Source organism: Diadema antillarum, unplaced genomic scaffold, assembly GCF_040938485.1.
Source record: "Diadema antillarum isolate AM-2024a unplaced genomic scaffold, OU_Dant_1.0 seq00001274_RagTag, whole genome shotgun sequence".
Lineage (NCBI taxonomy): Eukaryota > Metazoa > Echinodermata > Echinoidea > Diadematoida > Diadematidae > Diadema > Diadema antillarum.
In genome coordinates, this window is record NW_027272055.1 from 870,771 (window position 1) to 896,388 (window position 25,618).

Genomic DNA, 25,618 nt, shown 5'->3' on the forward strand with positions numbered 1-25,618 from the left:
GTTATCACGCATTCGTCTGGCAAAGGCTTTTGATTCAAATGTCACTACGTTTTAGCAGTGCCGATGTGTTTTAATAAAGGCCGACAATTTGAAGGCCGACTGGTACGGCATCTTCGCGATGGATAACTATCGGATTTCCACACAGACACGCATTACACAGCAGCAGCACGCGTTTCTGCACTAAAGGTGAGGCACACACACATACAGTACACAGAAGTGTTGTGTAGTCTCATCTGACACATAATTTAAACCATATCTCCATCATTTGATTTTGAATTCAATATATATGCACCTTCATGTGCTCATAATATTTCTTTTATTGCACTGAAGTGGAGTATTCATGCGAGTACGAATGGTACATTTTCTAATCCAATTTAATCAAGTATTTGTACAGGACGACTGTAATTAGACAACGCCCCCAATCTTGCCTTGTTCTTGTAGAATTGTCACATACTCGTGAGCAACATGGCTGACGACAGGGAACCTCCTCCCCTTTTCGACGACGACGAAAAGAGTGAAGAAAAAGTGGCAGAAACAAACAAGGTTTGAAAACGATAACCAGTAATAGCAACCTTTTGAAATTATGAGATTGTAAGGAATGTATGTGCGTTTGTAAAACAATATGTTGAGGTGCGCGGTGCGAAGTGAAGTGCAGTGGAGTGCAGTTTGACTGTGTCTGTGAATGATGAGGTGAATCATTATTGCTATAATCTACTGCAACTGGCAGAGCTGCGCTGCTGGTGCATAAGTAGTGGTTAGTAACGTTAGACAAACTAACGTTAACTGTGTGTTAGGAGTATTAAAAAGTCGGAAGAATTTGTCCAGATTTTGTAAGATAATTATGTCGAAGTTTGACTAGAATCATTTTTAGTAGTGCCAAAACTGTGAAGTGTGTCAGTTCAGTTGACACAGTGGGTGATTTCAAGTTCGGTGCTAGTGCTAGTGCTAGTGCTATCTCAGCACTAGCACCGGCGATAAAACCAAACTTGAAATCACGTCGGTGTTGGGAGTTGACCTCAAAATTATGACGTATTTCCGGTTGCTGGTGCTGGGCTCGGTGTTGAATGTCGTCTGCTGAACCGAGCTCCGCCGATTGTGTTAGCGATTTACGTGCTTTTTCGCCATTGACTAACACTAGCCCCTAGGGATTTCAACATTTTCGTCATTTCAAGTTCGGTGCTGGTGTTAGCGTTGCCTTGCGAGACTCATATTCACGTCCATAATTAATAGATGCACGTTTTACGTGCAAAGTCTATGCTAATGCAGTGGTCGCCCACGTAACGTACACGAACACTCTCGACATGGCTTCATAAATCTGAGCCTGGGAGCAAAATTAAGATAGTTGTATTTTGGGGAGTGGATGAAATTTGTGGCATTTTAATATTTCTTCCCCACTATGTCCCTAAAACTAAGCAATTTTGGCTACATCTTTTAATATTTGACTGTAATCACGCGCAATCACTTTTTTCGTCGCGCAATTCTCGCGGAGCTCGCGGTGCTGTGATTCCAACACCACCTAGTGCTGGTGATCGATAATTTTGATCGGTATCGCCTCGTTAATCTGACCGTCGGTGTTGGAGCTCGATTTAACGCTGTTATTCGGGGGCTAGCACTAGCACTAGCACTAGCACCGAACTTGAAATCACCCAGTGTGCTCTATTTGTTGTTAAATCTTGCCGATATTATATTGATTATACTAATTTATAGGCCTATCCGCCTAAACTTTTTTTCATGTTATAATATTGTATTCAAATTTTATGTGTTGTGACTGCCAAAGATTTTATCTTTTTTATTGTGTGTTTTATACTGATTCTATTTCTTCCATGCCCCGGGAGGGGCGTTTTAAGAAATAAAATTCATTGTCACTGTCATTGCCACACTATCATGATTATAGGTTTTGTCCTGTATTCCAAATGAGTGGAACTGTTGTAACGTACATTAGTGTCTGCAATTTTGTACTTGTGTAACGTTAGTAGTGTTGTCATATTGACGTAATAATGGTAGGGTTCCAAATGGGAAAAGACTTCCTTACTTCCCCCATCCCCTACTAGTGTCTACTAACAGTGGTAATTTTTGCGGTGTGGAAATTTTGCGCTTTTTGCGCAACCAGAGCCTTCCTAGAGGCAGAACAGAAATATTGTTGTGCTCTTTTTTATTTTTGTGCTATAAATAGCATCTCTGTGGAGATGCTATCAGAGATGCTATAGCACAAAAATAAAAAAGAGTACACAAATATTTTTACATGTTATGTTACAGTAATCAACATCCTGACTCCATAAAATCAATGTAGAAATTCATAGTCAATAATGTATAAAATTATGTGATTTTACATGCGATGCTTATTGTTATGTTATTATTAGGATGCCAAGGTAGATACAATTGATACAATCTACACTGTAGCCCATCACCCATCATGGTATAAATAGAGCCATATAACGTTTGTTAGATGTTCAACTTACCTAACAACTAAAAACAAAAAAGGCAATTGTTGGATTTTTAGGTCAAGGGGGTAACAGAAAGGAAGAAATACAGTGCTACATATATAGTACTACTAGAATGTTTATTCTCACTGTCCTACACTGTCCATTGTCCAACTTTGGCATTCAATAATGGAATTGTAGATGATAAAGAGGCTAGATAGTTAAAATATTTCATTATAGAAATATTGTATGGTCATAATTGTCGAACAACTTCTGAATTTCAGTCACCAAAATGTGAAACAATGTTCTATCATAATGTCATCCCCCCCCCCCCCCGCTCCCATTTTGAATAGAAAAGGAAGAAGGGCCTTGAACAGAAATGTTTCTCTGTAAAAGTATTTTCATTTACATGTACTTCATTTCTAAATGTAATCTAGCTTTTCCTTTATCAATTTGGACATTATTTGTATCTTCTTTTATCCTTTTTGAATTTTCAAGGAGTCTTCAGAACCTGCAGCTCTAGAAGAAGATGATGATCTCTTTGCAGGTGTGTATGTTATTAACCCATTGAGGAGTGGCTGATTTTGCTACAACAAGCATTTCCCATAGGCACCTGCCCGAGTATACTCAGGACTCGTCCTCAACGGGTTAAACTGCTGAATAAGATATCTTGAGCCAAAGCAAAAGCAGCAAGTGACATACATGGTACAACGTGTATGTAAATATACTGCATTTAATGTACTGTGTGTTGATGGAATTGAGATCAACAAAAAGATTACTCTTGATGTTTACAATCATTCTAGGGACCCCCCCCCCCCCCCGATCAAATTCAAAATCATACAAGTGTTTTATGCGATCTTCATTGTGTCAACTTTTGTTACTGAGAAGAATATTTTTGTGTGTACTTGATAAGGGCTTTGATGTTCTTACTGGACTTGACTAAAGATGTCAGACTTTTTGAATACAGATGCCCCATCATTTTACATGATGCTATAAAACGATATTCATATCTACATGTACAGTATCTCTTCTGATCTCTGTATACAATGTTGAGAAATATCAATCAGGTGTTTAAACTACATAATTCTGTCACCACACTATCATTCTGGGAAATGAAGGAATTCTCATAACTTACAAGAAATTGTCAATGATCCTTGCATTCTGTATGAAGGCGGTGGAACTGAGGTTTCCCTAGATGACCCCCCAGAAGGGGACTCATCGCAGCCAGCCAAGCTGGATTCCGAACCGGCCAAGCTGGACGCGGAGCCCTCGTCTCCTCTCGCCAAAGACACGGAGCCATCCGACGCTGCTGCAGTGAAGGAGCCGGAGGGAGCTGCTGGGGGAGATGGAGATGGTAGCCAGACCAAGATGGAGGAAGAGGATGTGAGTTGTGCCCTTCTTCCGGTGTTTTCTGTCCTTTCAAAGGGGCATGAACCATGCACTTCCATCTGCATCAGTTGGTATTGCTAGACTTTGCATTTTGAACCTGATTATTGAAAGTGGCATTACTGTATCCAAATATTGGACACTTCCACTCCATTTTTTGTTTGTTTATTTGGTACTTTTTTAAGATCATGAACCATATCATGCCTCTCTTTGCATCTAGACATAACAATTTTCACCTGTTTCAGTGGCATTACAATCCAAATGTGGGCTCTGCCAAACTGTAGTTTACATGTATAACATATTTCTTTTCTCTTGCCCTTTTACAGGATCATGAAATGTATGCTTCTGTTTACATTGTTGGTTAAGTTGGTGAAGTGAGACGTTGCATTTCTTCCGCGATAGAGTGGCATTATATCCAAATTACCAATGAGAATGTTGCATTTATCAAAGTCACACAATAACATACAGTTACAGTACCTTTCACACAAACAGCATGCACAATATATTTACATATTGTACAAGTATACAGTACCTGCGCAACCACCTGACTTGTTCAGACATACTCTGTACAGAAGTCTTATAGTTTCCCCAGTGTTTTATAAATTTATCAGATAGAACTCAGCATTAGATTGAGAGAAAGTGGTCTTTCAGTACTTAATTAAAAACCATCAGAAAAAAAAAACCAAATACATTTGTAATCAACTCTCCTCTCTTTCTTCAGAAGAAACCGCTTGCACGCAAGGTAATGTATCTCTGCCGTGTGTAAGGAACAAAGCAGGAGTGTATGGTGATGGTTAACACATGCTAGTGCTGAGTTACAATACAGTTTGTGACTCTGGGATATAGTACTGCGGTGCTGTGGTCTTGAATCTGACACATTACTATGTTGACCTCTAGAATAATGCTTAACCTGTGACTTTCCTCTAAAAATTTTCAGAAATGTTGATAATTAACAATTTTTATACCCCCGCCAAACGAAGTTTGAAGGGGGTATATAGGAATCAGCGGGCGGTCGGCCGGTCGGGCGGTCGGTCGGGCGGTCGGTCCGTTGCAAATCTTGCGTCGTGAACTACTTCCTCAGTTTTCAACCGATTCCCATAAAACTTGGCACAGGTGTGTGCCTTGGGTTGTAGATGTGCAAGACGTATTTTTTGACAGTACCCAAAAGTACGTTGCCATGGTAACGGCATATTATGGGCAAAAATGGGTACAAATCTTGCGTCGCGAACTCCTCCCACAGTTTTTGATCAATTTTTATGAAATTAGGTACAGATGTTCATCTGAATATGTTAATGTGCAAGACACATATTTCCGCAGTGGCAAAAAGTGCGTTGCCATGGTAACGGCATGTTATTGGTAAAATATAGGGCAAAATGCTTCATGGCAAAACTGCTTCATCAGTGTTCTTCCAATTCTCATGGAATTCATATTGAATGTTTGTCTTAGGATATAGGTCAGCATGACACATTTCTTGACAGTGACAAAAAGTATGTTGCCATGGTAACAGCTCACATATTATGAGCCGAAATGATGGAAAATTTTGTGTTGCAAACTACTTCCTCAGTTTTTGCCCAATTTCCATGAAACTTGGTACAGATGTGTGCCTTTGGTTGTAGATGTGCAAGACGCATTTTTTGACAGTACCCGAAAGTACGTTGCCATGGTAACGGCATATTAATGGCAGAAGATCAAGGAAAGATCTTGCGGATTTAACTACTTCCTCAGTTTTTTGACCAAAGCTTATGAAATGTGGCACACACCTTGATCTTGGTGGGAAGATGTGGAAGACATATTTTTCGGACGTGTCGGAAGCTGCGTTGCCATGGTAACGGCATATAAATGGCAGAAGATCAAGGAAAGATCTTGCGGATTGAACTACTTCCTCTGTATTCGACTGAAGCTCATGAAATGTGGCACACACATTGGTCTTGGTGGGAAGATGTGCAAGACATTTTTTGGACGTGTCGGAAGCTGCGTTGCCATGGTAACGGCATATTAATGGCGGAAGATCAAGGAAAGATCTTGTGGATTGAACTACTTCCTCAGTTTTTGACAAAAGCTTATGAAATGTGGCACACACAATAGTCTTGGTGGGAAGATGTGCAAGACATATTTTTCGGACGTGTCGGAAGCTGCGTTGCCGTGGTAACAGCATTTAAATGGCAGAAGATCAAGGAAAGATCATTCCTTGGGTAAGACTGTCGTCACGGGGCGGGGGTATTAATCACCTTCAGTGATATTTCTAGTTTTTATAGTGCTTGCTGTGATGTTTGTTGTAAAAAAAGAAAAATGATAATGATATAGATATGAAATGCATCGAATATATTTCCTTTAATGAAAGACACTACCCCACAATGAGGCGAAGACACTGTTTAAAGGGTGTGTACAGTTCTGGTTGAGGTGAGGATTTAGCTTTTAACGTTTTGTGAGATATTCAGAAACCTCTCTATAAGATGTCAAAGAGCATGCAATTCTAAGGGGTATCAAAAGTTTATTTGATGAAAATCGGTTTTGAAATGGCTGAGATATCCAAAAACAAGGTGAAACAAAGAGATCCTAATAAAGTTGTGGCATGTCGCCTTTTATTATTATCACTTTTTTGGATATCTCAGCCATTTGAAAACCAATTTTCATCAAATAAACGTTGAATCCTTCTTAAAATTACATGCTCTTTCATATTTCATAAGATTCTTTTCATTATCTCACTTAGGAATGTTCAAAACATGAATCCCTGACCTCAACCAGTACTGTACAGTCCCTTTAAACTGTACTTTCGTCATCCTACTTATCTCACTTGATAAGAATATGTTGCCCTGCAGTGACTCTTATGGTAATATCAAACCTTAACCTTGGAAAGAGTACTGCATGCATTTAATGCAAGGACCATAACTTCAATCATACAGTCCCATTTCACTCCCATTAAATGCCTGAATCTGGTGGTATAGGAACTGCCAGTGCAACTAACACAGTAGGACTAACAGGCACCTTGTTTGTTCCTTTAGGAAGCTTTGTTGTGTGTGTGCAATCTTCTCTAAAACATGTTTGGTTTGAGAACTAATCATAATTTCCTTGACAAAGTGGCTTTTCCAAATGTAGTTTAATAAGATATGCTGCCAATAAGCACCAACACATTGACTTAAACAGTCAAGCTAACTGTATTTCTCCAATGTTGTATTTGAGCAGAAGTATGAGTAAATACAAATGTATGCTATATTTCATATCAATTGTGTTGTTTTCTGAATATAATGAATCCAAATTGTGAAGATTTTATACTTATGCTCCAGATAAAGATACCTCAAAGCTGATGCTAATAATATATATTAAAAAAAAATCCACACATTTTCCTGTTCAAGCAAACATCAATGTCTCCTATAAACACATTATTTTATTATTCATTCACAGCCATTCATCTCCATATGGAGCAGGTTTCTCAGTGAGTCTTAGCATGACTCATTTCGGAAAGGAAACAGTTCTTGCTATTTGATGACATCTACTTGCATGTGTACTTTGGGACCAATCTTTATTTTATTCTGATGTACTTTTTGTATTATGCAGGAAGTGGATGACGATGAGAGCAGGGATAAATTTGACCTAGAAATTACCATAACAGAACCACAGAAGATGGGTAAGTACCGTCATATTCAATCCATCTTATAATATATCCCCACCTTTGTAAGTAGTTATAATTGTTTCCCCCTGTAAGGGAGTAAATGTAGTGCAACAATTTAAGCTTAAGTCGGGTGTGCTAATATCAAGATCATATCACAGCTTAGATGTTTTTTATGCTTTAGATTTGAACGTGATATAAACTTGCAGTGTACGTAGTTTGATGTGAAACTAAACCCGTATACCACAGTCAGAGCATTGTGACTCAAACTTAGTTCATGAGAATTAATCATTGCGAGGGTTTGTGAAATCTTGATTTGGCATTACAAGAACTGTTTCTCTCATGTATCCTTAAAGGGCTGTGTGAGAAGGCTCTTACATGGCAAGTGCCTTTTCATATTTTCTTGCCTAAATGAGTTCTACTTCAGGAAAGTGGCCTTCTAATACCCATCTGGTGTTATATATGCATGATGATTGGCGACATAGTATTGATACTTTTTAGAAGTTGGGGGTAACATGTAAGAAGGTGTCCTTGTATAGTAGGGAACTCTTGAGAAAGGGACACACAAGGTACAATGTATGTATGTGTACCAGGTATTAGATATCATCAGGATGATTAAGTACATGTATACTTGGCTGTCATCTTGGTATATGAAAACAGATCAATAATCTGAATGATGTTGAAGGAGCTATAGGAAAGTTGAGTAAAAACTGTTCAAAATGTAGTGTGTCATCTGACACTGTTTTGAGAGCCCCCCCCCCCATAATGTCACACGTGGTCATGTGCCTTTTGTATCTCACATATAATAACCTATATTACTTTGCACACAAAATGACCCCCCAAAATGTGATTGAATATCTCAAATTGCACATTTCCTTTTTCACAACATGACACTTGTCTTTGATTTGTGCAACATGTTGTGGGATTCTTAACTATTTAATCCATGATGAATTCATAGGCTTTCAAAAGGCATGACCCTCACTGTGCCAAGTATACAGAGCGCTTCATCCAGTTTTTAGAACAGTGTGACATCACTATTTTTCTTTGAGAAAGTACAGTGATCTTTTGATAATTAGTGTCTGATCATCCCTTTTCATGCATTCCTGCATATTAGTCCAGATCTGAATTAATAAATTCACTCAGTCAATAACAACACATTTTCAGCTGAAGACCATAAAGAATTAATTGTTTCAAATGTAAATTGGTTTGAATACATGTCACACTTAGCAATAGCTCCATCAAATCTGCATCCAAGGTTAACTTTTGAAAGTTTGTGTAACTAGTAATGAGCCACTATATTACACACTTCCCCAGATATAGCCTGCAATCTGCAATGAGCTGTTCAGCAGTGCGCTGCATACAGTTTATGTGTGACTACTTGAGGACACATGTTTGTTTTGCTTGTTTACAGGTGATGGAATGAGTGCATATATGGCTTATAAGGTTACCACAAAGGTAAGGGCGCCACATGTGATTTATGTTCATTATGCATGTATTCCATGTGTTCATATTACATACTTGTATCGCGACTAAGCATGCAGGCTCCACATTGTAACTAGCGTTTTAGCATATGCATACCAATCACGTCATACCATTTATTTTACTGAACAGTTTGCCGTGTTACATCGGCTGAATATAGTGCATACTGAAACATCATTTCTTCTATGTTCAGCAATTATAGTATAGTGGTGGCTAAAAAGACAAATCTATAGCTTAAATTGCTTTGCTGCAAAATACATGAGACAGCAAGAAATACAACGTCGAAATTGAGGGGGAAAAAGCATAAGAAATGGAGATTTTCAACACAATTGAATCTGTACCCACTATATGATGATAAGTTTGGGAGAGGACTTACAAAGAAAATTTGAATGTAAAGTAGAAGTTCTTTTAAGAAATCATTGGTACAATGTATTTAGAGGCATTGGCCAGTATTTCATTATGTTTAGACACTTCAATGTATATAGATGTAGGCAATGTTAATGCACTTGTATTGCTACGAGAGTGACATTCATCCTCTGTGGAAATGTTGATCACCATTGTTCTGTAATTTTTGCTATATCTTCTACCTGGTAGACTAATGACCCATCATTCAAAGGCAAGGAGATGTGTGTCACAAGGCGCTTCAGCGATTTCCTTGGCCTTCACCAGAAACTGGTTGAGAAGCACACATGCAAAGGTCGCATTGTACCCCCAGCTCCAGAGAAGAGTGTCGTAGGTCAGTTCACAAAGTTGGTATTTCATGATACTATACCAACACAAGAGCACAGAAATAACATAGTGGCGCACATAAATATCGAATAGGTCGTTATGTGATGTGATGAACACATTAGCATCATTTATTTGTGGCTGTCTTTGTCTCAAGTCTGGCAATTTTTGAATGTTGGGTATTCAGGTATATCTGCTTGGATTTAGATGTAAAAATTTGGTGAGAGTGCAAAGTGAATGCATCTCTGAAATGCCAAGGGAAATGAGATTTTTATTTAATTTATTTATTTGTTCATTTTTTAGATGGGATCAAAATGTTGATTGTACATAAGGCAGGATAAGGTTACAAGGTAAATGGGGAATCAGAGTCATGATTGTATGCTTGATAGTGGGAAATTTGCATCCTTATTCAAAATTGCGTCGCATAACAAATTACACTACGAAGAAACTTGATACAATTTGTAGCTTATTGCACTGTCTGTGTATGCACTTGATGTTTAAACAATATGGGAGCTGAATAGTATCAGCATGCCACAAAAACCCTGCCATTCACCCAGTGACCTTAAAGGACAAGTTCACCTTCATAAACATAAGGATTGAGAAAATGTAGCAATATTAGTAGAACACATCATTGAAAGTTTGAGGAAAATCAGACAATCCGTTCAAAAGTTATGAATTTTTGAAGTTTTTGTGCAGTACCCGCTGGATGAGAAGACTACTGCAGTGTATGAATAACTTAGATGTCACATGCGTACAACAATATAAGGAAAATATAAAGAGAATTTCACAAAATTCCATCTTTTGAAAAAAGTACACATTCCCCTGACTCGTTACCGACAAATGTTATGGGTAATATTTTTCCCCCTGCCTTTAGAAAGAGGCAAGTCAAGTGCTCTTTTATTATGCGAAAAAAGTGAAAATATGTTGAATTTTCTTTTACATTTTCTTTATACTGTTGTACGCATGTGACTCACAAGCTGTAGTAGTCTCCTCATCCAGCGGTTCCAACACAAAAATTTAAAAAATTCATAACTTTTGCATCGATTGTCCAATTTTCCTCAAACTTTCACTGATGTGTTCTACTAATATTGTTGCATTTTCTCAATCCTTATGTTTATGAAGGTGAACTTGTCCTTTAAAGAAGCTGAGAAACTACCAAGCACAGCCAAACTTTAAATAGCGAGTATCTTTGCTTCTTTGCTTCCAGGAATGACCAAAGTGAAGATGTCCAAGTCGCAGGAACAGACCAACTCCATGGAGTTTATCGGGAAGAGGAGGGCGGCGCTGGAGCGGTTCCTCAATCGCACTGCGGCTCACCCCATCCTCTACACCGACTCTGACTTCAGAGAGTTCCTTGAGAAGGATGATGTAAGTCATACTGGAATGCATAGCTACCAAGTGTCCTGGATTTTGGAGGAGGCTCCCAGGGGGTGGGGGGATATTATTTCTTCATGTCCAGGCAAATGATGTGAAACTTTCCCTGATTGTGAAATTATATTTGCCAATTGAGATTTATGTAGATTACAAGTGTTAGAATGTTACAAAATGTTTGAAGCTAGTGAATTACTAGATTGGAATGTGAGTTGATAATGTTGTAGGCAGGGCTGCACACTAACCCATTTTTTTTTCTTCTTGTGTGACCTGTTGGTCGGGCCGGTAGGTACCCATTTTTTCATTTACTGGTCCATTCCTGTTACTGGTCATGGACCGACAGACCAGTGCCATTGTGCAGCGTTGTTGTAAGAAAGTGTTCCCATGCTATGTAAAAAAAAAAAAAACCACACACACAGTGCTATTTTTCTGTCATTAGTGTAGAGTTCATCAGGAAGTATGCTGATAATGTAGTCACTTAGAGTGACAAACTTCATTGAAGACATGACTATACGGTCCAGGTCTATATGTAGGTGGAAGTTTGCCAAAGAGCAGTCTCAGTCCAATGTACAGCAAGACACTTTGAAATGCAAGGAATATGGTAAAACCAATGAAAACTTGCATGTACATGTAGGAGCTGTGTATGTGCCAAAGCCACTCAGCAAAAAAAGGAAAGGAAAAAAAACCAACAATGCCACATGACTTTTTTCATGAAAGCCTTTCCACTCATTTAAAATGCAAAGAATTTTAGTGATATTTGATCATAATGAATCTTATGTGAATTGTTTTTAGATGAATTGGATATAGTGTACTCCCGTTATACCAAAATTCCAGTTACAACGAAGTAACAATTCAGGCCGCAGCATTATCAACTCTATGTAGTTTCATTGTTTATTTGTTCAGTGATAACGAAACTTCGATATAACGAAAGAAAAATGGCAGTCTCAAGGAGTTCGTTGTAATGGGAGTCCACTATATTGTAAAGGTTTAAATGTAGGGTAACATGTAGACAATAGTCAAGATATCTAAGTGTAAGTATGTAAAGTACCATGTGGCTTAGTAATACCAGAAATGGTTTGCTGTTATTATCAAACACCATATTTGATCTTTATCACTTGTTTGTATGTTACTGAGAAAATATCTGAAATGTTGTACATATTCCTGTGTCAAACACAGTGGCCGACATAATAGAGGAGGAAAACATAGCATACATTAGCCTGTGTAGACAAGTACACTATACACAAGTAAGATAAGAAAATTATTTAGGCTCAGAAAGAGGGAGAGAGAACATAATATTACGAGGGAGCCTATTAAATAGTCCAGCTTGTAAGCTGTAAGTTCCTTTTGGAGAGACCCAGAAGTCTCTGTTCAGTTGATGTGGTGTGTGGATCAAGTGATATCTCTTTTCTCTACTCTTTGTGATCCCCAGCTGCCCAAGGCCACCAGTACGTCGGCTCTGAGTGGGGCTGGAGTCATGAGAGCTTTCACCAAGGTGGTTGACAGCGCCTCCAAGGTCGTCTCAAGGATGAACGAATCCGATCAGGCAAGCTTGCTCTAGAGGAAATTTTGTGTTTATGGATTATGTTGAATTTGTATTTATTACCTCTTCTAGGGAGGTTATGTTTTTGCTACCACTAGTTTGTTTTTCTGTCTGCAGCTTTTCAAGAAAAGTTGAAAATGACAAAAGGAACAAATGATTGCACTTTGTTGTTGATCTTGGTCAATGTAGGGATCCTGCAGGTGGAAATGAGCTGCTTGGCAGATGTCTGTACTCTTTGAGTGCTAAAGTCTACTTAGCATTTTGATAATCGCCTATAACGTACATTTTACTTTGGGTGTATTTGAATAGACTGTGTCGTAGAAAGAGATGCTATTTGGTTCTTTGTCAAAACATTTACCTAGAAGTACAACTGTATGCAACAAAGTTTTGATAATTATGTCATTGACTTCAAAGTGAGTAGTTTAAAATCAAATCAACGATTGAAATTTATTCCATGGACTAAAACAAGAGAGTGTATATTAAGCATGCATGGGATACACATTTTTTAGGGTGTTAGTATGCCTTGCTTATTAACTTACTTTTACTCATCAAAATCAATTAATTTCATGTTCTTTATGATCAAAATAGTGTTGCCGATGATGTCCATAAAAAAGAAAACAATAAAAAAACCAAAAGTCGAAAACAATGAAATATATAAGAAATTTTAAAAACAATAAAATACATAAGAAAAAAAGTTTGATGCCGCCGTTTTTTTAATGTACACTCAGTAAGAATCCTACACAGAGTACTGTATACGCTATATATTTCGCGGGGGTTTTATTTTCGCGAATTTCGCGAGTCGGGAGCTATTCGCGAAATTAACAACAGTCAACACGCAAAAATATTACCTTCCAAAATGAATCCCTTGCCTTGATGATACGAACATTTCAGTACTAGTATACCATGTCATGGCTTACCAAACAGACCAACATATACTGGCTAAGCTTGTGTACGTACATATTTAAACACGTCTACGTCTACTTACGAATACTGTAGAGAGCCAATCCATTATGGCAAGGGGACCACTCGTCAGAAATCTAGCGCGATGGACTTAACCACTTCAAAAATGTTGAAATCTAACTTATAGTTCGCAGAGTTTGGTAAGTTTTTTCATGCAGTGTATAACGAGTATCATCCTTATTTGCTAGTAAGTTGAAAATTCACACTTTCTTTGCCACTTCATATTTTCTCTGGTCCCCCAATCGCGAATTTAACCACTCGCGAAAATGTGTGACGGCGGCAATTCGCGAAAATTTATGTACGCGAAAATTATAGCGTATACAGTACCTTAACCAAAAATTAGCAGTTTTGGACCTTTAATTACCAATTTACAGCCATTTTTTAAAATTCATGCATAAATTAGCATAGTTAATTTATTAAGACAAGTCCACCTTCATAAACATTAGGATTGAGAGAATGCAGCAATATTAGTAGAACACATCAGTGAAATTTTGAGGAAATTCGGACAATCTGTTCAAAAGTTATGAATATTTTCAGTATCTGCGCAGTCACTGCTGGATGAGGAGACTAATACAGTGTATGATGTCACATGCGTACAACTATATGTGACCGTGCATCACAAAACAAACAAAAAGTCGCACCCCTTGATTTTACGTGAGAACTCAAGAAGGGTGAAATGGGTGAACCGGGTCAATGTTTAGTTTTCCATATTTTCTGAAAGAGCTATTCTTCTTCTACATTATTCCTGAGTGGGGGATCATAAATTGAATGGGGAATGGGAAAGTGGGTTTTTCAGCAGTTTTTCTACAACCCTTTTTTTGGTAGAGTATTGTGATCAGGTTTTTCTTAGAGCCACCTTTTATTTCTTGAAAATCCTTTGCACCCTCTTCACTTTCAACTCTTGAAAGGATGATGCTACTGCTCTGAAAGTTGGCGTTTATCATGGTCAGAATGTGGTAGTACACCATGCTCAATTTCAGCTTAATCTGATAATCCCTTAATTATTGGTGCTATACAGTGGTTAACATCATGTTTATGTCCCAGTCATGGCACAGGTAGCACGGCTTAGTAAAGATTAAGCACTTGAATAGACCCTGTACTTCAGAGCCTATTTTCTCAGTTAACACTTTCCAGAGTGTGAAGAGTGTGTATAGGTTAAGAGAATCCATTTTAATTGAGTTATACATCATTTTAAAGCTTAGAGTCTGCTCTTTCAGAATCTACCCTTAACTAAAAATCCATGTCTGGCGACTTTTTGTTTCTTTTGTGGTGCAGGGTAACATATAAGGAAAATAAAAAGAGAATTTCACAAAACTTTACTATTTGAATAAAGTGCACATTTCTTCGACTTGCTACTGATGTATGTTAAGGGTAATATTATTCCCCCTGCCTTCTGAAAGAGAGAAGTTGAGTGTTCTTTTGTTATGCGAGAAAAATGGAAATATGTTGAATTTTCTTTGTGAATTGAAGAAAAACTTTCCTCACTGTTTTCCAGAGTTTGATCTTTAAAAATGTCCACTGTTTTACAATGCATTATCTGTTGAAGAGCTGCATTCAGCAGAATTACGTAGGAAGGTCACACATGAACAAATAGCTGTTGAAGCTAGCACAATACAAAGGAGCAGAATACAGTAGATAATTATGATCGTGTGAACATCACAATGTTATGCAAGTTGTGTCCCATGAGTTTTTCAAAAGGATATTCTAAGTTTTCAGACTGAAGGATTTATTCCTCTCTTAAGAACCTTATTCATGGTCATCTTTAATCAAGGTAGACTCTTAGGGAGTGCTTTATTTGTGGCTATGCTAAAGCTTAACCCTAACTAGGCCGGGGGGGGGGGCCTCTGAGGCCCCCCTCAACGTTCCGCGCGATGTATCGCAATCGCAAAAAGCTATCGCCGCGACGTTTCATGACTTTTTTCTTTCGAGTCTCCTGCATCTTTTGACACCAAATTTGCAACGCCCGGGCGCGCGGTTCCGAAGTTACCCATAAATATGTACATGCATGTCAGACCAAAAATTGCTCAAAAACGTTAATTCGTGTACAATTTCAATGCAAACTGTGCTTACTGGCAAATTTCATAAAAGCATGATTATTTGGGTGTTTTATTGATTAAAATCAAAATGAATAACAAATTTTCTTATTCGGAGCGATGTCGCGGACAAATTTCATCGAAAAAACAATGAAAAACATAAAGTCGAAAAAACAAAGAAATACATAAGAAATTCAAAAAACAATAAAATACTTAAGAATTTTTTCTGATATCACAATCTTTTTTAATTACTTTTGCTAAGGACACTAAAAAGAATATTTACACAAAAAATGTGCCTGTTTTGAGCTTTTTTGTGTGATTTATACCAAATAGTCTGATTTTATGCATCATCATGCAGAAATTAGCATAATTTAGCATAAATGATGATTTTTTGAAAAATTAACTTCATGGTATTTTAGATTACATCATAGGCAATGTGTGTGCCAATTTTCGTTGCGATCGCGCGGTCGACGGCCGAGATCTGGAGGGGGGGCCTGGGAGGCCCTCCCCCCCGGCTCTATCAACTACCTAAATAGCCCGGCCTAGTTAGGGTTAAGCTTTGTCAATGTACTGTATGAATGAAAAGAGCTCTCTGATAGAATTTAAATATTACTTTAGATTTTATTTAGTATAATCTGTAACTGTGTTTATGTTTCATGGTTTCAATTGTTAGTGGTTTGAAGAGAAGCAGCACATGATTGACAGCCTGGACGCACAGCTAAAGAAGCTTCATACCAGTGTAGAGAGCATGGTCACTGGACGGAAAGGTGAGAAGAGTTCATCCAACTTTTCTGATCCTGATATGCCAGGTTTAACTAAATGGGGGGAAAAAATCCATCTGAATTACAGGCATGCATGGAATTGGGAAATCAAAATCCCTGTAAACATTTGTGACCCGCTACAACAAAAGGATCCGAAAGTCGGAGGAGGACATTTTTCTGAAAATGGCATGACATTATTCCCTTACTCTTCTACTTTAATTTCATATATAACACAACTCATAAAAGTACTCGGTTGCAGAGATACCTATGATTTTATTAGCGCATGTCAAGTGGTTGAGGAAATCAGAGTTTCGAGAAAAACGCCTTCAAAGTTTTCCTACCAATGCTATCATGATCAAGTGGAGGCGAGACAGTTTTCACCGCTTGACAATCGAAGGCGTGCTCCTAGAGACCTTCGCAATGTTCATTCAAGCTTAACACCAGCGGTCTACGCGCGACCAATCAGTAATCAGGATGCCACGCACTGACCAATAAGATCATTCCCTCGTTGCTAGGGGCGGAGTCTAGCTGCGGCACTAAATCCAAATCTTCGGACATGTCTCTGTTACGTTGAAAGTCAGAAAATCATGGCCCACAAAAACGCTGATTTCTTGCCTTTCCTTTGATCATTTAGCTTTGAAATTTCGCCAGATGATAGACAAAACATTAGTCTACAAAATTATGCCAAAAATAGAAATCTGATTGTTTTGACCAATTATGATGGTGTGACTTCAATCTCGATTTTCTCGGCTCAGCCATCAGCGACTTTAGGATCCTTTTGTTGTAGCGGGTCACATTTGAACAGAATGTGTGCCCACATGCTATAAGAAAGTCTTACTAGTACCTGAATGGACACCATCAGGCCGTTTGACTGAGGTACAGAGATGTGTACAGAATAAAGTGCAGAGCAAGAAACTCTCTGTATTTTCAGGACAGTCAAAATTGTTGTGAGAGATGTACACTCTGCTTTTACTGATGGAGTTTGAATGTGTTCTTGTCCTTGGCACCATTGCTTGGAAATGAACATCCTAGCAAATCTGATTTTTTTTTTTCCCCTTTTGTCTATCAATATCAGACTTAAAGGGACTGTACAGTACTGGTTGAGGTAGGGATTCATGTTTTGAACATTCCTAAGTGAGATAATGAGAAGCCTCTTTAAAAATATGAAAGAGCATGTAATTGTAAGAAGGATTCAATGTTTATTTGATGAAAATTGGTTTTCAAATGGCTGAGATATCCAAAAAAGTGCTAATAATAAAAGGCGACATGCCACAACTTTATTAGGATCTCTTTGTTTCACCTTGTGTTTGGATATCTCAGCCATTTCAAAACCGATTTTCATCAAATAAACTTTTGATGCCCCTTAGAACTGCATGCTCTTTGACATCTCATAGAGTGGTTTCTGAATATCTCGCAAAATGTTAAAAGCTAAATCTACACCTCGACCAGAACTGTACACACCCTTTAATGTATACCTGTTCAATCTTGGTTTTGTGTAGAGTCATGCCCTCTCTTTCTACACAGTAGCTCTAGTTTTCTTGTTCCATACACTGCGTGTGGTTAATTTCTTGCCGCACCTTGATTATTATTAAGGATGGCTTTAACCTGTCACTATTATTAGTATCTCATCAAGAGCTTGGGAGGAATGGGAAGAAGCAAGGGCAGGAGATATATATAGCTAGATTGAGCAGTCTCTCCAAAGCAATTAAGACACATTTTAACATTGTTGATGCTCCAGTGAAGACAACATACGTGTATATATTTCTAAACTTAAACCAAAGGTCACCAGGGGTTATGCCAGTGTGTATCGTTTGTTTCATGCTGTCATATATAGAGATGTGGAAATTAAAAGAGCAGTCAGTATACAGTATTTAGCCCTTTTCTATGCTGAGAGGAGTACTGTTACAATGTATGATTACTTAATTTGTGATATTCCCCTCTCCCTTTCTCCATTTCTATCAGAGCTGGCCAGCACCACCTCAAGCTTTGCCAAGAGTGCAGCCATGCTGGGCAACTCGGAGGAGCATACTGCCCTCTCCCGGGCCATCTCCCAACTAGCTGAGACGGAGGAGAAGATTGAGGCGTTGCATAGCAACCAGGCTGCCACAGACTTCTATGTACTCTCAGAGCTCCTCAAGGACTACATTGGACTTCTTGCAGCAGTGAGGGTGAGTATAAGGCTATCCTTTTAAAATTTGCATACATGTAGCTTCCATTTGGTTCATACCTGCACCTTCTTTTAGGGGATTTTATTTTGTTATGTAAAGAGGGGCCAACAGTGCATGAAATATTCTGCTTGATTTCTGTCTAGTAAAGTATGATTTATCTTTTTCAGCAAAGAGTATTCTTGCATTTAGTATGATCCTACAACATTGTCATTTTACAATATTTATCATTATTGTTGTAAGTTATTATCACTGCAGTTGTCCAAAGGTTATTTTATGTGTTCTCTTTTCTGAATGTTATATTTATATATTTATATGGTTATATATAATTCATAATTATGTGTAATTTCTTGACCAGAGGATCAAATAAGTCTTCCTCATGAAAGAAAGCTGTGTATTTCTACCATTTCTTTTATCTATTTCATTTTTTTTAAATCCAAAGTAAACATGTACCATATTTCTGTGTGACTGAATCCAACCTCACTCATATTTATAAATCCTAGGAGGCATTCCGTGAGCGTGAGAAATCTTACCTGACATGGCAGAATGCCCAGACAACGCTGTCCAAGAAGCGAGATTTGGAGGCCAAGCTCAAGGTCAGCGGCAAACCTGAGAAGCTTCAGCAAGTCCAGGAAGAAATCAAAGATGTAAGTTTTTTTGTTTGTTTGTTTGTTCATTTTTCCTTTCTTTCAGTACACAAACAAAAAAATTGAGATGAATACAAACTGTATAAGTACTTTCAATGTAAGTGTAATAGTGAAATAATTCAAAATATTTGTTTTCACACTACGTATCTGAATACAAGTGATTCATTTGTACATGTGTAACTTTCCAGGGATGTGATTTTTTCCCTTTTTTTTCTTTTTTTTAAAATTCTGTTTCGAAAGGAGAGATACAATCTGTGATGAAGCCTTTCTGAACAAATATCATAAATACTCATGTATAATGTAGTCATATTTGCATGTAGAGCGCTTTGGGATTTATGCTTTCATAAAGTTTTTAAAAAAAGTACTGAAGATGAGTCCATCAGAAAGAATGCCTTAGAGGATGATTGTAGCATTTATTTTATTGGAAGTCCCTTTCCGTATTGCTAAAAGGGAAATAAAATAAGAGAGAGTGCGATATGAGCAGGGGAAGTTCAGCAGTAGTGCTCTAAAATCTATCATTATCTCTGTATGGCCCTGCCATTTTTTGAAAGGTTAGTATACCAAATGGCAGATGGCAGTTGACTGTGTGATAAAAGAGATGACTGTCAACCAACACTTTGTGTGGCTGTTAGTAGTGTTCAAAATTCTATTGATGTTTTTTTTTTCTCTCTCTCTCTCTCCTGCAGTGGACAAATAAGGAGGTGAAAGGTCAGGAAGACTTTGAAACGGTTTCCAAAACACTACGAAGAGAGATCAAGAGGTTTGAGGTAAGGCTGCCATGAACCAATCCATCAGCTGTGCCGAAACTCATTAAGTGATGTACAGTAAACATTTTAGTAAATTTTGCTGTTATTTACAGAGAGCGTCCATTTACAGAAATCTGGGCCCAACATGCTATGCTTGAAGGCTGACATGTGATGTTATGAAGACTTTTAAACACATGCTCTTGATTTTTCAATGAATTGAAATCAGAGTCATGTAATTGAAGACTTGGGGTACCAGAGGGAACATTCATTTAGTGTGTGTGTTCCTCGGAATGCAAGTCAATTTCGTCAGACCAGAACTGTTACAGTATAGTGTTTTTGTACCAGGTTTTTGCTTTGGCCGAGTTTCTGCATCCAAGTTGTGCAATTGTCAATCCATTGAGGATTGTTCTTGATGCCTGAAGATTGCATGACATATCCACTTAACATGATATCTTCATATACTTCTTGAGTACTAGCTTCAACTATGTCACCTAGATGCCTTAAAAAGATGATGACTAGCATGGGAGAGAACATGTAGAGTACATGTTCTGTAAAGGTGGATATTTTAGGTGTGAGTAATTTTTCGCGCTTTCAAGTATTTTTGATTTCGCAGAATCAAGAAATTGACATATACTGGAGCATATAGCAAGCAAGAATATTTGCATGCTTTTACTTTCGGCAAGTTTCTGGTTGCGCAAAAGGGATAAAATTCCAACACAGAGAAAATTTCCACGTTTACACTATGAAAAGTATTTTTATATGCTATTGAGGAATGTTACAGCTGCCAAGTCCAGAGGTGAACTGATGGGGTTTGCAATCTTCCATGAATGTACTTTTCTTTCACTAACCCATGTAATATTCATGTACCTAGTTGTAATTTGACCTGTCATCAGCAACTTTATTTAGTACTAGGTATGGATAAAATGTAGAATTGAGAATTCTATTAGACTCTGAATATGACATTCACCCATGTCAGTCACACCTGATTTTATGACTTGAATGATGTGAATTAGCTTTGTTTTCACTCCAAAAGTAACAAGTCTTTTCTGTTTGCTTGCATCCTCAGAGCAACCGTGTGCGTGATTTCCGTACAGTGGTCATCAAGTACCTCGAATCACTGATGAACCATCAGCAACAGGTAGGTGGTTCAGATTGGTCTGGAGGAGCAGCTCCACAGCATGTTCAAATTTTAGCTTGATGAAATAGTGTGAAGTAGAGCACTAAAATAATAGGTGCTTTCTCAAAATCAGGCTAGATGCAGAATTGATGGAATTTTAAAGCTGCTCATATATTTTCATGTGCTGATGTTAAAGTTAAGCACAGATCTTTAAAATTAGAAAAGGTTATAATGTCATTAGCCAACAAGCCTGCCATTGAAGTGCATGCAATCCCTACTGAATTGAAAACTTGACTTGTCACATCAAGCATGTGTGAAATGCAAGAACTTTACAATGATAAGTTTTAAGGAGAATGGGTTACAACTGCTATATCAACCCAAAACGTGAGTTTTGCTTCCTTCACGGAATGATCTCCCAACATGAAGTCTCATATCTACCATAGTCTGTGATACTGAATTTCTGCAGCCCGTGCTTCATTTGTTCTGTCTGTTCACAGTTTACTGGGGCATTTCGAATTGATGGATGTTCTATGTGACAAAACATTTATCATTTTGTTACAATGCAAATAACAAAGTAGTTTGATATAATTTGGCCCAGTACAGCTTTCTCCTACTGTAAACTCTTTTTTTCTCTTTGTCTGTTAAATTCATCTCCAGCTCATCCAATATTGGGAAGCTTTCCTCCCTGAAGCCACAGCCATCGCATGATTGAGTCCCACCTGGCGAGGCCGAGTTGTGCACACCCTTCTTTCGTAATGGAAGAAGCCAGAGACAACTTTGCACAAAGTGGATGGGAGCGAAACTGGACACATCCATTTCTTTCATGGGGGAGGGAAGGGGGTGGGATTGCCATCATAGTGAGTAATATAATGCTCACAGCAGTGTTTTCAAGGACTGCGCAGTGCAGAAAAAAAAAACACCTCACTTTACCATCACCAATGTATCAAAGACAGGTTGCAAAAAGAAAAATGTTTCCAATAGAATTACATGTGTCTTTGTAGAATGATTCCAGGAAAGGGACATTGATTACTTGTACCGTAACTCTTGAAAATCATTTCTGTGAAATTGCTGTGGAAGAAAATAACAGAAAACATATCCTATGTATATATCAGCATTGAAAGATAACTATATTCTTGCATCTTTTATTTACGAGTTTGATTTCAAATATAGTCTTTTTTCCCCCTCCATTTTTCTAAAAGTAGCTATGGTACCTTCCACATTCACACAAGTTGTCTATATTACCTGTTAAAATAATGTGTGGTATTTTGCCTTCAAGTTTCTGTAATGTAGAGGAAAAATTAGATCTGCTCTGAATGTGCATGATCCAATGAAAAGATGTGTATTTTGTGGAATAAATGTGAATCACTGAATAAAGAATTACTAGTATTAGTATGTCACACATTTCGCCTTCAAGTTGGTGATACTGTTTGGTCACAAAATAGTGTGGTAACAATATGTCATGTAATTGTGGAAACACTTGGCACTGTTATGTGTCTTCTTCTACAACAGTCATAGATTATTGCATTGAGGTTGTTATATGCCAAGAAACTGTATATGCTATGACTGTTAGGTGGATCACATATTCATAGCCTGACGTTTGGGAGGAAAAATAGAACAGAAAACCTGAAGCTCACTTTCATATCTAATCTAAAAGAGTAGCAAGTCAGTTTAATAGTTGTTTTTTAAGATGTTGATAACTTTTGGAGGGAGAACGTGACCTATGTTCACCTGTAATTGAGGAGTGCCCATTCCAAGACTGTAGCTGTCCGCAAGTGCTCTCTATCGTGTTCCATTTCTTGCATACACCACTTAATTCACTCACCAGCATGCTAACTTTTTGAATAAAATGTCTTCTAAAACCCCCATCATGAATGGATAGTGCATGATTCAGTAGCATGATGCACAATGATGATATTGCTTTGCATTGGTCCTGCGCTCTTCTCTCATTCCTTCAAGTGGAGCATGCGATTTGAGTTGACTGAATGCCGACTGGTTTTTCTGCAATAACTCAGCAGTTTTGAAATTCATTCATACATGTACACTGTACCCCATTATTCACAAGGTAATGTGGATTTTAAAAAAATGAAGACGACAAACGAACGCACACATATGCACCACACTCGCATGTACTGTATGTACACAAACTCTGACATGAAATCATGGTCATGCACCAATTACACATCAATAGTCCTGAACCACACAAAATGTTAGGGGGCAAACATTCTGAACTGACACTACACTGGGTCACATTGAGTGCAAGAGTGGAGATCGCATGAACCTACGTGTAATGAAGTTCTCATGTGTTGAGTTTCACTGACAAATACACTGAATATATCTCTTTGCCTATAAAGTGGAAGACGGAGATGTTTACATATGTCATTTTTTTTTTCTCAGACGTGTTTCCTTTGCATGTTTTGTGAGTGCATGTTTGTATGCATTATGTCTTTGTTTTCATCTGATTTTCTTCCCTCAGTATGTTGCTGAGAGATGTTAAACAATCCAGTATGTGTTTATGTGAATGTTGGCAGTTGATGAACAGTTATTAATCTGAAAATGTTGTGACAATTCTGCTTGTAAGCAGAGGTCACAGTGAGGCAAGCTTGTGTGGTAGATAACAGACCATTTCTGTCCTGTATGCATGCAGTGCTTGTAAGACAATTGTGCCGGGCTGTGTGCTCCACTCTACTGTCTAATGTCTGAGAATTGCACTGAGATTTCCAATCTGGAAGTGCCAACGTAGCATAAATGCATGAATAGATTCATTATGTTACACCAACCCTCTCACCCAGTTTTGATGAATAAGTGGAAAATGACCATGTGGTGTACTGTTCTCTAATTGTGCAAAGTCTTTATGCATTTGTGAGAGAGTTCTGTTGACACAGGTGGCAAGATAGTTGCTTCAGTCCAAACTGATTTATATATTCATACTAATTTGATGCACCTCAGTTTGAAGAATGAATTGAAAAATGAATGTTTCATGAAGATTTCCACACCTCTTTGAAGGTTACACACATATTCACGTGGTCTCATTTATCAGTCCAGGGAGAACCACTTCACACTTCAATATTAACACTGATTCACAATTTCTTAGAAGTGAATCATGTCCTTTGAAAGGCTACATTTTAACTGTGTGATAACCTTTGTAAATCTAAAAGGTTCCTTATTGCCACACTGTCATGACATTAGATCTAGATACGTTTGTAGTTTTCTTTTTTAAAGTCATTTTTGTTACCACATTCCATCATTATTCTCAGTCATACATTATTGTACACTGAATTCTGTGTTTTCTAAATCTTGTGTGCTGCCATCATAGTTCTGTTCAGAAGCCATTTTCGTTTTGATAAGGCAGAAATGTGTCATGATATTTCATACTCTTGTCTGCTCATTTGAAATTAATATTATGCAATCCGTGTTTGTTTGTTTTTTCACTGATGCATTCAGTTCCATTATGTGTTCCACTCTTTATTGTTGTTGTTTTGTTTTTTTTTTGTCTCTAATGCCTCAGAAGCTTCCAGACACACAAGAAGGGAAGAGCAAAAGCAGTGTCAGTGTTGGTGCAAATAGGAACTTTATATCCTTGTAACATATTGTAAGTAATGTCAAGGTGGAAGTGCTCAAAAGAATACAAACATCAGAATTAGCTTGGCCCTTCTGATACTGGAATTGCAGACACATTTCAGGACATAGAATTATGTCAAATTTATACTTTGTCTCAAGATCATGTCAAAGTGTTTTGTAGTTAAGTAGATACTTAATTGTATTTTTTTTTTTTTGGTTTTATTTTGCACATATCTTGTAAAGGAAGAGGAAAATGTTTATGACAGAGAATGAAAACATGTTTTTGCTTATGTAGTAAACTTTGAATAAACTGTGGTAATACAAATGTTGTGCATTGATAGTTTAATTCACGCTTCCTTTCCTTTCCACATTATGGAAATCCCGTATTGCCTTCAATTGTGTATTTGCAGTGGCATGTTGAATACAATGCAGCAAGTTGGTAGACCAAATCAGATGTTGAACTGCTAAAATATCAATCAGTTTTAGTGTATTATTGATGTGTGTCTTTTATGTAGCATGCATGTGTTGGGGTGCTGTGAGGATGTGTATACATGTGTGTGTGTGTGTGTGTGTGTGTGTGTGTGCGTGCGTGCGTGAGAGAGAGAAAGAGAAAGAGATAAATGCATATTTCTTTATTTAAGAATTTGAACATCAAATTGAGTAGATTTTCAGCATGGAAAGATAACTATAATCTTGCATCTACACTCAGCAAAAAAAAAAAAAAAAAACAGAATGAAAGTAAACACTTTTTCGAGTTCATAATTTTCATAGAAGATTTAATTGAAAAGCAATGTATTATATACCATATCAAAGGTAATTTCATTGGCTATCAATCTAGTAGGTCAATATGAAGAGAAACTTTACGCATGAGGGAACACATTTGTTTTTGTCCTCCAAGGCACAAAAGTGAAAATTGCAAATATTGACATACACTGTATTGGCTTTCATTAGCAAATCCTCTTTAAGATAAAAATGATAACGAAAGACCAGTTTAACACAATGAGAAACATGAATGAAAAAGCAAAAATAAGTTTTGGTTCTCTCTCTTTATAACCTCAAACAAAATTTAAATGGGAAATTTAAAGGGGAAAATAAGAGTATT

The 25,618-nt window shown here is 37.6% G+C and overlaps 1 protein-coding gene across 1 annotated transcript; it reads left to right on the plus strand.

Annotated features, from left to right (window-relative positions):
- Window positions 1-443: 443 nt before the first annotated feature.
- LOC139745541 (sorting nexin-2-like) lies at window positions 444-22,053 on the plus strand. Its single transcript, XM_071655932.1, has 14 exons — window positions 444-543; window positions 2,919-2,967; window positions 3,592-3,803; window positions 7,362-7,431; window positions 8,825-8,868; window positions 9,487-9,628; window positions 10,826-10,986; window positions 12,419-12,532; window positions 16,196-16,289; window positions 18,246-18,451; window positions 18,952-19,095; window positions 19,782-19,862; window positions 20,908-20,979; window positions 21,616-22,053. The coding sequence occupies exons 1-14, from the start codon at window positions 466-468 to the stop codon at window positions 21,664-21,666; spliced, it is 1,518 nt and encodes a 505-aa protein (XP_071512033.1). The 5' UTR covers window positions 444-465; the 3' UTR covers window positions 21,667-22,053.
- Window positions 22,054-25,618: the final 3,565 nt, after the last annotated feature.

Bases quoted from the DNA above. Each gene is read 5' to 3' on its own strand.
- LOC139745541 (XM_071655932.1), top strand. From the start codon at position 466: ATGGCTGACGACAGGGAACCTCCTCCCCTTTTCGACGACGACGAAAAG. The intron at 8,869-9,486 runs GTAAGGGCGCCA...TCTACCTGGTAG, and splicing joins CTTATAAGGTTACCACAAAG to ACTAATGACCCATCATTCAA. The intron at 18,452-18,951 runs GTGAGTATAAGG...TATAAATCCTAG, and splicing joins GACTTCTTGCAGCAGTGAGG to GAGGCATTCCGTGAGCGTGA.